Consider the following 17,202-nt stretch of genomic DNA (forward strand, 5'->3'; position numbering starts at 1 on the left):
GATGTATATAACCACACATACATGTATTAATCATTGGCTTATGTTGTTTCAGTGTTCTTTTGTATCCCCTAATCATTAGTCAGTACATCCCAAGGAGCTGTGTTCAAGGCATGACAAAAACAGCCATTTTGACATACTTTCACAATATTTTTTTGCTAAATAGCATATTCTACATATTCATACATACATACTGCATACAATAAATCTAAAAAACAACTGTAACTTAGTTATCCTTGGCTACAAAGCTTATGTGAATCAGACTCTTTCTACAAACAACTACACCATTTTAGAAATCTCAGTAAAATTAGGACAGACAAAACAACAGACACATCATTCGAATGTATTCATTCCAGACAAAAAATTGCGGCAGTACAATATCTGAAGTTTAGTAACATGCTTCTAATGGAGCTCAATTCACCTAAATCTCACAATAATGGCACAGTCTGTAGAAACAATTATGACAGGCTGCTGGAGCAGCACTTGTGCAGACTTGTGCAACCTTACCTGTTGACCATGACTCATTACCAAGCAACTTCACCGCCAGTCAGCCTAACAGCCACAACCAACTGGAGAATGGGGGCAATCGAGAAAGCTCTCAGAAAGGCACAATGTGCCTCTGTTATGCGCCTCCGCATAATAAACAGGGACTCAGGGGACTGTCAGGAGACACCTTCATCAGCAGGAAGCGCACGCACAAGACTAAGTCACCGCTTTCTTTGATGTTTCATTTATCATTGAGACTCTCGTGGACGTATATTATCCATTACAGCTCTTATCATGACGAGTGGTGGTCAGCCCTTGTTATACTTAATTAAAAAAGAAGTTTATTAAAATACCCACTTCAACACAGCTCTCAGATGACCTGTGCCGCAGTGTGCGCCTTGATCCTTATTAAATCAACGCTCATTAAACACTAAGGAAAACAGCAGTTTCTGCTAAGCACCACTGTGCTGACTGGGTCATCTCTTGATTCTGTTTTACTGTATGATCAATAATTCTGCAATAGTGCTATTGTGTATCTACAAAGCAGACAGACTTATTCAAGCCGACCTAGAGTCGTACCCATGTGTAAGACATTAATATAGCTGGATATTAACAGCAGCATAATTCAAAGTGCCATTACTGCAACAAAGAGATCATATAAATAGGGAGATCGAAGGATCCATTCCATGCCATCAGGGTTACGCCAAAATAGAACTTACAATTTTATGTATTTAACCTATGTTGCTTAAAAATGCTCAATTTTCCATTGTACTTTGATAATTTTTGGTAAGTGATTACACATTCAAGGTCTTTGCTCCACAGCTGATGAGGAATCCCCTCATTGAGCCCACAGAATATGATTGCATAACGTGCACAAGCTCGTGTAACAGTCTGTCACTCTTCATACACCAGGGAAACAGTAGTGTGTCAACAATTCTGACAATGTCATAAGAAACATTCTCTCCTCGTGGTGACATTATTTTTCCACTGCTGAAGACTGCAATGCATTCTTAATGTCATAATAAATTGTATCAATGTTCGTGTCCATAAATCCATAAGTAGCATACTGTTATTTTTCTCCACTGCGCTATCAACTGCTTGAAAATAACAATGATAGTTCTTTAAATAACAGTAAATTTTGTGGACTGCGTTCTTGCAATAAAAATGCCAGTTGCACCAAGTGTCTTTTTGATCTGAAGTGAACAGTCAAGAATAATTTAGCATACTGCATTTCAATGATTATATTATATTGACTGCTTTGTCTTTGACACATAAACAGAAAATATATCTAGTCAAAATATGTTCTGGTGCTGTGGCCACTTTTACATCAATTTCTGGTGGACAGTACGAGACCATGCTGACCTAGCAGAAACAAAGCCCATCCGGTTACATGTTACTGGCATGTGTACATTGCAACACATTATAATTATTATCTCAAAATTCAGTCAAGAGAATAAAAAACATGTTTAGCTCTTTCAATTCAGTGAAATGTCAATAGTCAAACTGTCCCAAAAATTGGTGTTTGCTGTATTGGTCTTTTGCCCCAATAATTCTAAATCGTTCATAATGATATTTTTGTAAGGTATGACCTGGACACTTAAGGGTTCTCACTGAATACATCTATTCACAGTTACTGAATGATCTTAGGATTTGATCCAATATAAAGTGTTTATGGACAGGCCCAGTCTGTTTTTCTTGGATAGCAGTACCCATAGGGTCAATGTAGCAGAATGAGGTGACAATATTGGGTATTATCCTAGGGGGATTACTCATGGCTTGCCGTGCATATTTTAACACACTGCTGTCAATCTTCTTAAGGGGTTTATGACAGACTGCGACTAAATTTAAAAGCTGTTTTATGATTGTTGCTTTTCCATTAACATATATTTACATACATTTACAATTATATCCATCAGCAACCATGTACCCTTGCTCAACCTTTTATGTACATCTGAGTAAAACAATGAAACCATAAAAAAGACCACTTAAATATAATAACTGCATACCACTGGCCCTTTTAAGCAGAAAGGCAAGGTTATTACAGTATACAGGATGCCCCAAAAGTTGTGCCCCATAGGGACTCTGAATGATTTATTTAAAGAGAAGGATTTGCTTCCCACAAAAGCAATGAACACAAGAAGAGAAGTTTTTATGCACAGGAGGGAAGGTGCTTCACATTGATCTTACTGCTGTAGAATTCAATGAAAGAATCCACGAGGGCCACAAATTGATCACAGAGCCTCAGGAAGAATAATTACTCAGCACAAACAAATGCAACATGTTCAGATATCATATAGTCACCTAATAGAAATAATTTTACATAGTTAAAGGCCAAGAATTTGAACATTCATTGTGATTTTCTTCTTATATTCATTAAACTCCCTGTGGAGTGTGCCTGTATAATCTGATTTTATATACTCTGATTTCAGGTGAGTTCCTGTGATTTTACAAAGCTCTGAACATGCACATGCCACACCTTGAAACAAGTGTGGATGGTCTCTTGATGAAGACCACTTCATATGCATTTCCTACTAGATTGGGGGGGGGGGGGTTCCATGGGCACCTTTAACACGGCTGAGGATTAACCTAAACTTCCGGGCTCTGAGCTGACACCGCAGCTGTTTGGGGAGCATCTCCGGGTGGCGATCGGCAGGGCCCAACCACCAGGGGCGGTGTCAACGCGGGCCGCCGGGGCCTCCTGCTGTTACACAACAAACAAAAGGGCAAAGGATTCCGCTCGTCTATTCTATCCCCCCAGCTGATTGGATGTGACAGCAAACAGCCGGGTGTAATTCTACGTTAATCCCATGACATTTTTCCTATAATGAGGAAATATGTGACCAGGGATGCAGGGATCACATTGGCATCGTATTCCTCCGGCATGACAGCACTCGCGTTGATGTCATACGTGTCCTAAGGGCCCCTGTTTTACTAAAGTGTCTGTGTACCACCTGTAGTTATTACCTACTCGTTCTGTCAAATTCTAGTCACATTTTGATTTTGTGGCTGATTACACACTTATCAACATTTTTGTCACTACTGACACAAAGAACCAATGAACAAATCCTGATTTCAAAGCACATTTAAACATGTTTGCATGTAAACTGTTAAATTCTTCATTATGCAGTTATTTCAATGCTGTTGCTCCTCTTAAAGGCATGTTTCATGTTAATTTTTGTTTGTTGTTGTTAATTGTGTTTTGCCATTTTATTGTATATTGTTGTAAATGACCTTGTTCATGATACAATGTTCATGTTACTTGGCTGACAACTTCTCTGCATAAAAGACCTAAGAAGCAGAAATACTTTATGCTAACATAAAACACAAGTTACTGGTTGTGATTATGGTCAAGCTCAGGGCTCAGCAACAGCTCAAAGCTGTAGCTCTTTCCAGTGAAATTAGATCAAACATTACCGCCCATGTATTAAACAGAATCTCGTCCATGAAAGCAGCTGGACTACTTGTTAAACCTTATCTAATGCCTTAAAAATGACATTACATGTAATGTAAATAAAGATATATGGCCACAAGTATAAGGCAGGGTTGATGCTCAGGGATCACTAATGTATGTATTTGCATAATGCTATATAAGCCTTTCATTTAATGTGTACAATACTGTCCTCATCTTATTTATGCTCACTACAATTTAGAATCTATTTGCCATGTGCATTATCATTAAATAATTATGCATTATGTAATATCTTTGTATTATGATGCATTCATGGTATTTTGCTATCAAATCCAATCAAATCCAATCAATCTAATACAATCAAGCTCAAACTTATTACACAAGTACATGCTTTTGAGAGATACATAATACTCCAAAGCTTGGTTTTTGTACATGTAACTGTGCTGCTGAAGTGAATCAGTGTTGTTATAACACATAATGTGATACACATAATAAAATAAACTGTCCTTTAAAAATTAAGATTTCTGAATGAAAATATTGATGAAATTATTTATCATAAAGCAGTAGGTATCCTTCAACATCATAAGTCAAATAGGGAACACAAAGGGAATGTAAAGGAATACATTTGTGATTCTATCGAACACCTCTTACTGTAAAACAGCAATGATTGACAATTTGTGTGATGCATCTGCAAAAGCATTTTCCAACTGTATGAGTGGAGGAAAATCACACCAGATCTGTTTATACATGGACACAAATCTGTTTCTCAAAGGCCACTTCCTCCCCTTGGGTTTCCCATCAGGCACCAGCCAGATTTCAGATTCTTCAAACCAGTTATCACAAGGATCTGGACGCCATAGCAACCCTGGGTGCTGTTAAAGGGAACATCAATTTACATACTTGACTGGTGAGTGCAGTTTGCTGATCTTACAGAGCGGCAGTCTTACAGTAGAATCTGCTGATTGTAGTACAAATGAAAGCGAACAAACCTAGCACTGCAGAGTCCTTAGGTGCTGGGTGGTTCAGTCTTAAAGTTATGCTGTACAAGATCCTGCAAGAATGCTAAACTTAACAGAAAATGACAATCTGAGAGGGGACACTAATTAACGAAATGTCAGCCTGCTGGAGTTGGTGAAGGCCACTGTTGAAGCATGCAAATGTACTTATGTTTAAAAGTATCATTATGCACATTGCTATTCATTTTGTATTGGCTGTGAAATACAGTAAAGTATAAAGTATCTGAAAAAAGTACACTTCAGAAGTCACGTTTTATGTGGGGGATCTGACACTAAAAGTCTTGCGAGGGGCCCGCCTTCCAGAGCAGAGCTGGGCTACACTACCTTCTGTAATTAACAATGGGTAGCACTGAACAATATCTTCCTGCCAGAGGATTGGCAGTGCTTGCTTGTTCTTTAACTAAAGCATTTCACAGGGTCTTACCATCTGGACACATGAGTGTGAATGCGTGTGTGTGTGCGTTTATCTGTGCATGTTTTTGTGCGTGCATGCGCGTGAGTGTGTGTGTGTGTGTGTGTGTGCATGCTTGGTTTGTGTCTGTGAATACTTGTCTGTATCCAGGGCCAATCTTTCCTTTCTCAGGCATTTTCTATGTAGGTCAGCTCCAGCATGTGCTGACAGCATCACATACATATTTGGGATCAATATCCGAGGCTGGCTTTAGGGTGCACACAAATGCACTGAGATCTTACCCTTCAAGGAAGGCACAAACAGGCCTCTGATTGACATTCATAATTAATACAGTTAAGAAGTGATTGTGTCATAATTCATGTGGAACAGCTTGCAAGCCTTGTGTTCCCCTTTTCCATCCAGAAAATAATGTATACTGACACTATGGCAAACAAGAATGTCTCTATGGCACTGATATTGAAATATATTTGCCGCATTGTAATGTCTTTTACAGATATTAATGTTCTTCAGTTAATTCATTTGAGTTAATAAGGTTCTTCACTTCTTCCTGGCAGTGATGTTTACTTCTATTACAGTAACCTGTATCATGAACTGATCTTTTGCACAGTGAGGGTGACATGTTTATGAAATGATAATGCGAGGAACTGAACCTAGAGAGTGAAAGAGAGAAGATTCAACAAGTCACTAGAGTACAACTGTTACTATCTGTGTATCTATCTAATCTATCTATTTTAGCCCCAGAATAAATAAAAGAAATTAAAAATATGCAATCCAGTCCACTTGAATTACATTTCTAAATCTCTAGGCAAAAAAGCAGTGAGTCCTGTGTGATTTGAAAAAAAAAATCAAAAACAGCAGAAATTAATAACAGCAGCTTTTCTTTGTGACGGTTAATGATGTGGCACACTGGGAATGACTTCCCTAAAACCCTTGGTTAATGCCAGCTAATTCAGCTTCAGCTCAGTAGGGCTTCTGAGAGGAAAGGCTGCACCCTCTCCCCCCTCACACACTTGGACGCCCTCGCACCGACACCCGCCCTAACCCCGAAATGTTTCCCCAGCGACCAACCTTTTTCTGCGCTGGAGCAGGCACAACCCATGGCTGATAATCCACCCGAAAGTGTTTCCCATCACAAAGCGGGGAGGTTCAAAGGAGGAGATGAATGAAATGGCGGGATTATCCAGGAGGGCTCGGCCCGGGCTACGAGGCCATTTTCTCGCGGCATGCCTACGTTTTTCGACAATGGTGTGCGTGTGAAGGCGAACTCTCATACCCGCTCAGCTTGGTGGCTCCGCTGGTCCCTTCCTACAGAGTCCATACTAGCTGTTCGTAAGCAGATGCTGGGTAATCCTGCGTCACATTTCATTTGGTGAGGGACAGCTGCGGAGCGCTGGGAAACAATCGCAGATTACATTTTTGTTTTTTTTTTTTCATTTATTTGTCTGTGGGCTGTAATCCGTCCTTCTTAACCTTTTCTCTCCATGCGAAATAGTTTAATTGGGGCTTAAACCGACTGAAGCAAATTAGGAGGGACCGACTCAACTGATTATTTCCTTGTGTGGGAATGGCATGCTTTTTGTTTTTTGGGCCTGCCACTGATGAGGATCTCTCTTTATGGTGTCCAGGCTTTTCAGGATGCCACCTGAGGGATTCAGGGTTTTCCTGGAATGTGCGCGTTAATCCCTGCTGGCTTGCCTCTGTTTGTCAAGTGAAATGGAGGAAAACCAAATCCCATCAAGCCCTGTGGTCTCAGATGTAAATACAAAGGTGACACAGATTCCCAAACAGTAGGTCTCCACTGGCACATATTTCACACAACATGGATCGAGTTTCTTCCAGTCTGTTTTCATATTATTTATTCTGTTAACACAATCTATTTGGACTGCCAACGTATTCCCAGAATGCTGTGTCTGCCATACTGTGAAAAACCTACAAACCACAGGAAGAGAAATGATTAACTCCATCACTTACCTATGTCAGTCTCTTTGTGGTTCTTAATCAACTCTGCCAGTTCAAAGTTTCCTGCTATAATGGCCACCTAGGAAAAAAGAGCATGTTTTATTTGACATTGTGAATAAGATGGGGATTTATACCAAGTACACAAGTACACATTATATGTCTTGAGGACTCCAGAGAGACTCCATAATACATAATATAATAGATTCAGTAAGAATGAGAAAAAATACTGTTCACGGCTTGTTGCCACATGAATATTTGATATTACACATGTAAAATGATTATTCTCATTAACAACCATTCCATTTCAGCCAATAAAAGGAAGGGATCTTAGGCTGGAATTTGTGTATGCCAGTGTATGCATGAACATGTGTGTAAAAGCTATATGTGTGTGCATGTGTATATGTGTGTGTGCTTGTGTGCATGCACGTATGTGTGGTTGCGTGTGTGTGTGCTTTCGTGCAGGCGTGTATGTGTGCTTGCGTGCATGCACGTGTGAGTGTGTGTGTTCTTGCATGTGTATGTGTGTGTACTTGAAGTGTAATCACGCTCATCTGAGCACACCACAAGCCTAAGCACACAAAATCCTCTGCAAACAGCACACAACTGCCACTAGGCATACACACACAGGCACACACAAACACATACTCCACTTGGGAGTTTGCACTTGAAGAGAAGCCAGACAAGGGAGAGTGCAAATGATGGATACAGCCACTTTCTACATGATGGGGGGAGAGAACAGTATGCTAACAATAGCAGCTGTCATGTGACAGTTGTAGCTTCTACTGTACAGCAACTGCATAGTAGTATTGTTACTCTACTATGCTTTATTTTAAAACAAACATAATTGCATGTTATGACTCAATTAATCACAACACATTTACTGCTGTATTCCCTATGGCTGCTCAAAGACAGATTGGCTTTCCTGCCTGATGGAAGGCCTCAAAGTGTTGTCAAAACTGGGTCCACAGGGGGGCAGTAAAGAAGTGTTTCTACTCCATTGTTTTTTAGTATTAATTGTACTAGTAGTAGAATGTAATTATTTACGCAATGCATGTCAAGTCAGTTTCACTGTCACATGTAATTGAGCGCTGTTAACGCAAATAAGAACATTACAAAATAATATTTAAGTATTTTATAAACCAAGAACAATGTCCAAGAACAATAAAAATAATACACAAATGAAAATAAAGTCGTTTAGCTGTTATTAAACATGCTTGTACAGGAGGGGTGGACACAACCACTCAGAGGCCAGGACTGTCAAAGCAGAACAAGAACCGGGCTATTAAACGCAATATCCAATTGCTTTAAATAATTAGCTAATTAAATAAGTCAAGAGAGAAAAAACAAAACAAGAGTCTCGATTAGGATAGAGAATATTTCGTTTTTATGAGACAAGGCGATTCTGAACCGCTGTGCAACATAGCAGCTGCCAACCTACGAAACTAGTTCGCGCACATCAGCTGTACCACTGAAAAAAGAGCATTGCACCGAAATACTCCTTGCGACACCCACTGAGCCCGTTTCAGCGGCGACACCACATGCAATCGGAGCATGCAGACAAACCATGAATGAAATTGCAATTTTTCACTTTGCTGGCAGACAGCCACTCGAACCAGCTTGCTTACACAACGACACCGAGCTCCGACTTATACTTATTGCTAAGGACATGCTGCCGGTGAAATGAAGGACAGGTTTTACACAGGGACTTCCCAAATGCCCTCATTTAGCCCCAGTGGATCTCTGTGCGCTTCTTTCCTCTGAAGTATGTCAGTCTTCCCCGTTTAGATGACTTTTTCTCACAATTAGCTGGGGTCTACCATTACCAAGGCCCTCTGGGTTTTGCTATAGCTGAATGTTACAGTTATCTTTTCTTAGCCAGTGAGGGTATTTTTTTTTCCGAACACTCGGCTGTCATCGCATTTTTGGATGAAATGGTTTACGGTGTGTGCCACTTTCCCAGAGCTGTTATGGGATTATGCAAGTGAGGGTTAACATGCGATGTGCTTCCCTGATATTGTCTCAACTGCAGCAATATCTGCGTGCATTAATGTTCTTGTTTAATTTTTTTTTGTTCTTCCGTTGTGTAAACATCCAGTGCTTTTGATTAGTTAAACTTCTTCCTTTATAAGTGGATTGTGCGTGTCCACCCCATCTTTCTATGTTTGTAGTATATACTATTGTAACTACTCCTGACAAAGGGATATACTGTATACGTAAGCGGGTTTGCATTAAAGGCAAGTATAAAATACACAGATAAATTAGTTTTATCTCCACTAAGTGCTTTCTGCACATTCACAGATGAGGGATTTGATTGAAACTCATTTGTTAAATGTCAATTAGATAGCATAATACAATAATATTACCATTGCTTACTTCTGTTTTTGTGTTTTATACCAATTTTGATTTTAATCGAAAAAAACAACATCTAAAATAAGAATATGTAAACGTTATTGTCTGTGTTCAATAGTCTGTAGAACTTCATCATCTGATTGAAGACAGAACACTGACATGGCCATCTTTGACTTGTTTTCATTTGTCTATAAACTAGTTGTGCTGGTGTTACTGTGAGGCTGCAGGGATCGTTTGTGGTGGCACGGTAATGAGACGACTCTGGCAGGCTTTTAGATGAAGTCGTCCTTGGGCGTGACGCTTCCTTTTCACACATTTTCAGTTCGTTCATTTTTATAATGAGGACCATGGTGACACGTTGCTTTGTACATCAGTGCAGTGCATACCTGCTAGGGATCGAGATCGCGCGTCTCACGCCACAAGCAGCGCCATTACCGCCGCGTAGACGTGATCATCCGTAGGTGTGAAGATCAGCCCTCGCCACGTCACCTCTTAGGTCTATGTGGCGCTAGCTAACTGTGATGACAAGCAGCGCAATTCCTTTTTTTTCTTGAACTCGACAGAGAAGTGCAGGATCATTAAAATAGAAATATCACCCTACACTGGTCTGATGAATGTTCTTTTTTACATCCCTCTTTCTGTATCCATATCTTTTCCCTACACTGCACCAGCAAGAATGACCCTTTCGGTCACAGCAAAACCTAGAACATCCAGTAATAAATAGTCCTTATTTAGTCTCAGTTAAAGCCACTGTTTTGGCTTCAATTACCATAAGCCATAGGTTTGCTAAATATTTTCTGTGATTATTGTTGAAGCTCACCATGTACACCCAGAAAATATACACGGGTGTCATTGGGTGTATATTGCCAGTCAAGCAATCAGAAACTTTAACAGTTGCACTTGTGAGTACAAACAAGCAGGCGTTCTCATGGATCAGGCCATGTTCCTGTTGACTTGAGTGTCTGATTTTACAAGGACAACCAACAGCCAATAAAAAATATCCAACACAGAGATAGCTACTATGTCAACCAACAGAAGCTCAATCAGGCGAAACAAGTAACCAGGTATCTGGGTAGAAATGGCAGGTGATTTTGCTTTCCTCACATGCTGTGCTATACAAAGTACTATATAACAATGGCTATGCAAATGAATTACTATGAACACACCAATATGAAAACAGCCTCAGGCTGACAAAGGTATACCCCTTTCCCTAGGCAGTTATCTGTAAGGTATAGTACTGCTGATTTCAAAGGTCTTGTTTATGCTGAGGAAGAGTTCCCATTTTATGTAATTTTGTATGCTCAGGAGACTTGGACAGTAACTAGCACAGTATCAATACTAGAGATCGACCTTTTCTGCTGAAGCCAGTGAAATCCATGCACAGCCTGTAAATTGGTATTATTATCGAGTCTCTCTCAAGGGGCATGGGGAAGTGGTAGTGGGAAGTCGTACTCTAATCCCTGTTGCTTTATGCCCATGCATCCAAGTCAGATTTAATTTAAAAGACATTAAGGGTTCTGATTGATGATCTCACTGTGTCCCACTTTAGACAGCAACACTCGCCATACATGCTACTTTGGCCGGGTCCTGTAAAGCGAGTTGTATTCATGTAACAAAACGAGGCTGGCTACGCTTCCTAGATAACGCAATTCGCCTGGAAATTGCATTTCACTGCTCATTGGCCAGTCTCCTCAGGTCTCTACTTCAGCGTTCATAATATGATGTGTACACAGAGGAAACCCTGCCACATACTGAAAGAGCTGGCTGCTTTAACCCTTTGCTCACTATGGATTTCCTAAAGGTTATTTATGAAAAATCAAAACAGGATGGGGAGGTGTACGTAATATTATACAGTGGTAACTGTGGTAGCAGTTATTGTGCAATAGCACTAATGCAGTGTATACAGGATATAAATAAACTGAATGAGAGTTTAAATTGAGCCCAAGGGGTCCAACAGCTGAGGTTATGGGAACTGACAGTTAACCCTTTCAGCGCTGATCCTGAGCACATTGTTTATGGAGGATTGCTTGAATGTACATTTTTGTGTCTTTGAGCTGTGGAAGGTTGCTATGGAAACACCTTTTTGTTTGTGGGTGAGGGAAGGTTGAACCTACAGCTATTTCTCAGATAGAGTTTAATTAGGAACTAAGAGAATCCTTAAAGGGACAAAGGCAATTATGAGAAAGGTACACTAAAGGGAATTCACCTGTGTTCTTAAATTAAGGTACAGTTCACATTTCTGAATGGCATCAATCAAATGATTTTGATGGTTGATTCTTGTAAGTGGCAAATTTATTATGGGTTTTCAATATTTTGTCACAAAGAATTAGATTATAAAAACACACATTCAATCAACAATTCATAAAACACTACTACTTAAATATAATAGATGCAATTATACTGCTATAGATGATGTTGAAGGTGATGATGAAGAAGGCACTATCTTATAATAGATTGGCACACTAAGAAGTGTCAGAATTTTAAAAAAATGCATATGCACTCATTCATCTTGGAAGTGCATGGTGTTGGAAATGGCAACCACCTCTCCAACAGAACTCTTCATCCAGTGTGTAAAAGGGTGTCTTTCATCTAGTTCCTACTCAAAGGAGATGCTTCACAACGTATCATAAGCGAAACAGCGGCGGTACTGGCTGAATGACATTGAACCCAGATAAGGCTGAAAGGGATGCACTAAAACAATGGAAATGAAGTGAAACTCGGCATCTGTGGGTGTAGGAGACAAGCACCCCAGCCATGCTGTGGCAGGATGAGTCATTCGCACCCAGTGAGAACCTGCGGCCACATGGGAACAGTGGGGAGAGGGTCACCTTTTGTCACCGTTACATAACATGCCATGTTCCTCCATCATCTCGACACTGGACCAAACCCACCAGCTATACCATCAGCTATGCATTGAACAAAACTTCCTTGAATAAACAGAGAAGTTTATTCAAACAGAGAAGTTATGTGCCTGGCTTCTTAAAGCAGAAATTCTGACACTAAATGTATCAAATAAATGTTCTCTGTTGTGTCAAAAACGCAGATAAATGTTTTTTTTTTCAGAATAATATTTATACTGATATTAGTTTGTATGCAGTTGCCTGAGAACCATCATTATTAACTCCTATTCAGCAAAGTGGATGCAAATCACTCTGAGTTGACAACATCTCTGAGAGAGATAATTGTGTGTGCTTCCTGGGAGACCGAGCTGCATGTGAAATTACTACGATTCCTCAGCAGAAGGCCAAGTAAGTGCTCTCGTCTACACCAGCTCTGCGAATAAGTGCAGAGAGAGACAGTCAGAAAGGGGAGGCAGGTGACCTTACAAGAAGGAGAGAATATCATTTCATCCTGACAGACAACACATCTGGAGAGTGGGTGTCTACTGTCACCTAGAAACTCTGTACAAATTAGATGAAACTGTGCAGCTCCCTAGTTTCTCTGAGGAATAGACCACACTTAAGGCTGGAGTTCACTATACTCAAAAAAATTGTTCTATTATATATGGGCCATGGTCTAGGGTGACAAGCCAGTTTGCAGAACTGATAGGGACAGAGCTTGTCCTTTTCATAGATCCATGAATCCCTATCATATATGCATTAACAAAACATTTGTGGTCTTTTTATTTCCCCCTGTCTATACAGCACGGATGGGCATTTGCTAAGGGGATGTGCATTAGTGTATAATGTATGTGCATTCATGTGCACAGGAGAGAAGATGGCAAGAAGGGGGTTGGTAACAGGGAAACAGCACAGTGAGTGTTATTATTTTCTGACTGCTACACTCCTACATATAGGTATGGCTATAGAAATAGACTGATTTAAATGACTGAACCAAGCTTTCACTAATCAGCAAATGGAGCACGACACATATTTTTAGCGGGAAGGGATAAATAATTGAGATTATCAGAAAAGCTCCAGTACAGGGCTGACATGTACATTACATAACCACCCCTCCTACATTGCAGACGGAGCGGGAGATCAGACCCAAGCAGCTATGATCTGACTGCACAACATAAAGAGATTAGGGTGATAATCTATACTGATATCTACACGTGCTCCAGGAATCAGGGTTTAAAGTGAGCACAGATGAGAGATGTTTATACCTGTTAGTTCTATAAGCGGGCCAGCTCTTCTCATAGTGTAGCTAAGAGAAGATGCTGCTCCCCTTATTCCCTTTGAAGCTCACTATGGATACAGCTAGTGAGGGTGCAGGACCACGGCTGCAGCTATGGCCATGACACTGCTTCCAGCACCTTTCACAAATAACTTTGAATGGGAACATGTGCACGCACACATATAAATACACACATAGAAACACATACACACACATGCTCACAAACACACACACACAGACACACAGACACACACCAATACCTACAGCTGACCAGCAAGCCATGCTGGTGCACACCAGCCATCATTTGTCTACATAGCTTCTCTGTTCCCCAAATCAGTGTAATATTTTCTGATAAATCAGTTTATAAAAGATCAAATGATTACAGATGAATGTTAAAAATCTAAATGATCATGACTGGATTCACACTCAAATCAGCACAGAGATATTTAAGCACATTTGGCTGCGTGGGACTTTGGCGCATTTGATTTTAGCGCATTCACACCTGAGATCTGCACCTGCGTAACTTGCGAGGGGGTGGTCTACCATTGTGCACGCTGAATAAATTCAGTTCTCCGTGTCAACACTCACCCTCGTAGATGACCAGAGAAATTGACATTGTGTTTCTAATTAAATCCCCTTCCCTTTTCGCAAGAAAAATCTTGGTGACACTGCCTTTAATTCCAAAATTGACAGAATATACCTCTTTAGAAACACAAGCTGCCCAGTTAAATCATTCTTCACAATACCTTGGTACTGTAGATTCCATTAAAAAGGCACATTTGGCAAAGGGCCTAATATCCAGCTTTCAGTTCCAGAAATAGCTGCTTATGTGGGAAACAGCATAAAGAGGTACACCAAAATGATCAACTCAGATTATTTTTTTCTCCTGAATTAGGGATTGCCACCTGTGTGATTAATTTCAGTTTCACATCATCGACACGGGCACAGGAGCACTGAAGCATGACAGATGCAAGCCTCTCCTATGTAGCTAATGGCTCAAATTCTACAAGTCAGCACGGGAGAGCAAATGCCAACTGGAAGATAGGCACATCTCTCCTTGACATCATCTGATCAACAAGCGTCTGATCACTCTTTAGGGGGTTCTCATAAACCAGACTGATGTTTTGAACCCCACTGTGAATTCTTTATCAGGGCTTAGACTGAATGAAGTTTGTCATATCTTAAGCTACAGGGCTTGGCCTGCACTTTTGAATGATTGATTTTAGCCCTGCTACTGCTTGGTTGTCCCTCAGCTCAGATATTGGTAGCTTCCCTCTACAGTGCATGGTAGCACATTGTTTTCCCAACCAGCAAAGTAGCCCTAGTCCCTCCACAGTGTCTGTTCAGTTCTTAAATAACATTAAATATGCATTAACAATCCCAACAGCTTTTAAGAAACATTAAATATGTATTAGCAGCCCTGCCTGCATTTAAGAAAAATATTTAACAAGCACAATGTCACACAATGTTTAAAGTACTGATCAATCTGAAAATCTTCCATTTTATATTGTGATTTAAAACTTAAATTACTCTAACCTATGATGTAATCTCTAGAATGACATTTACTTTTGCTGACCTGAAACTTTGAAGCTCAATATATATATTTCCTTTGAGGCAGGTGTGTTTGCTCATTAATCTAGATTAATTATTACACAATACATGTGAGTAATTTTCAAGTCATGTTGCCCTTGATTTCCCAAAATACTATCCAAATTGAGATGGAAGATTGCTTTGAAGGAAGCATGTTAAAGGCATTTAAAAAAATAATTATGCTGTCCATGCGAATTTTTGTTTTTTTTTTTCAGCAAATTTTGTTTGGAATTGCATTCATAATCATTTGACAAATTTTGTAGGCAAATTCAAAATAATGAAAACGTTTGCATTATTCTTCATTTATCTGCTATAATTCCATGCGATTGCAATAGCTGCATTCCTTCTATTAATGTTACTTCAGACATTATTTGAAGAAAAAAATCTTGCTCCACAAGTGGATCTCTGACATTGTGCCTTACACAAGTGAGTTCAGAATCCACCAGGTGGTGAAACAGTTACTCCTTTCAAAACCACGCAAGCACTTTTCACAGTATGTGCATGTATCAAGTGTGAATTGGTCTGTTTGACTCCTAACACATGGTTCAACGTCCCAGAATGCATTTCTCCTCTCTTACCAGAACAGCCCTATACCGTGTTTTCATGTGTTTCTCAAGGTTTTACAAGTGGGTTGTCTCAGCGTTTGCATACATTTCCATATGTTTAGGTAGCACTCAGTGACTCAGAAAATATCTTTAGGGCACTACTGGGGAAAATGACCTGGTGCTGAGGTCAAATTACCTGTGTAAATCAATTCCAGAAATGGCCTCAGCTATGTGTAATGGGGCACCACTCTGCCTGATTTCATTAATGCTGCATATAACATTTGCATATACTTCACCAACAGAGTTAGCCAAGCATACAGCAGATGGAAATGGAGGTAGGTAAATCAAATATAAGATTACTGTAGACGCTGGAGTAGATCATATATTATCACTCTTTTTTAGCTTCTAAAACACAACTTTATGCAATTTCAAGTCTAGACATCACTCCCCTCTTTTTTTGTACTGCATCCCCCACAATGCATTTTCTGAATCCCACTCCACAAAATAAAGGGTTATACTGGTCCACAGCTTCGCATTTCCCAATCAGGCAAACAGATGCCATCCAGCCGACACATCTAAACAACAATTAACACAAGTGCAATTACTGCGACGCTGAAGTGGCCATCATGCATTGAGGACTGTCTTACATAAAAGCCAGCTCTATCTGGGTCTCTCTCTCTCTGACTCATGAAGAAGCTTCGTTGAAGTCAACAATGCCAGTCTGTTACTATTTGTACCATCAGGCTTTCAAACTATTCATGCTGTTATACAACAAGAATTGATTCAATCCTTAAACAACTATCTTTTGCAATGGCTGATGCTCAATAATTAATGGACAGGAGTATATTCCTAATAGTCAAAAAGAGAAGTGATAGGTTTTTAATACATTTCATCAGACAATTTCCAACAGAAGAATTCAAACTTGAGGCTCAAGACATGCCAAGGTAATGAGCCAAGAGAACGACTGAAAGAGTTTGCTTTAACCTTAGTACCAGAAGAATTTTAACATAATTTCTGTGTTGCTGAACAGGTCCAACAGCATTGCAAAAACAGTACAGCATGGTAGCAGAAACATCATGTGTCCGTTTGGCTTCAATCATTAAAATCTTTTTCATCCAGGAACACTTCCAGTCACAGCAACAGCCTGTGTGGTGCCTTGCCATGGCCATCATCAGCAGAGGGAAGAGGTGTGAGCTCGTACCTGGAATGGAGTTTGGCTGTTGAAGTTCTTGACCTCTTTGTTGGCTCCGCGGACCAGGAGTACTCTGGCACAGTGATCCTGGGGGAGAACAGGAGACACAAGACACCACCGGAGGTGGTTAA

The 17,202-nt window shown here is 40.1% G+C and overlaps 1 protein-coding gene across 10 annotated transcripts in view; it reads right to left on the reverse strand.

Moving 5' to 3' along the window:
* The window catches only part of LOC118787665 (SH3 and multiple ankyrin repeat domains protein 2-like), a 165,907-nt gene that overhangs the window by 90,234 nt on the left and 58,471 nt on the right, over window positions 1-17,202 (reverse strand). For all 10 annotated transcript variants that reach the window (XM_036543226.1, XM_036543224.1, XM_036543223.1 and 7 more), the window contains 2 exons: window positions 17,081-17,158; window positions 7,292-7,358 (listed from right to left, as the gene is read on the reverse strand). In XM_036543226.1, the coding sequence (XP_036399119.1) occupies window positions 7,292-7,358; window positions 17,081-17,158 (145 nt within the window). The remainder of the gene's footprint in view (window positions 1-7,291; window positions 7,359-17,080; window positions 17,159-17,202) is intronic.

Source organism: Megalops cyprinoides, chromosome 13 (genome assembly GCF_013368585.1).
Source record: "Megalops cyprinoides isolate fMegCyp1 chromosome 13, fMegCyp1.pri, whole genome shotgun sequence".
Taxonomy (NCBI): domain Eukaryota; kingdom Metazoa; phylum Chordata; class Actinopteri; order Elopiformes; family Megalopidae; genus Megalops; species Megalops cyprinoides.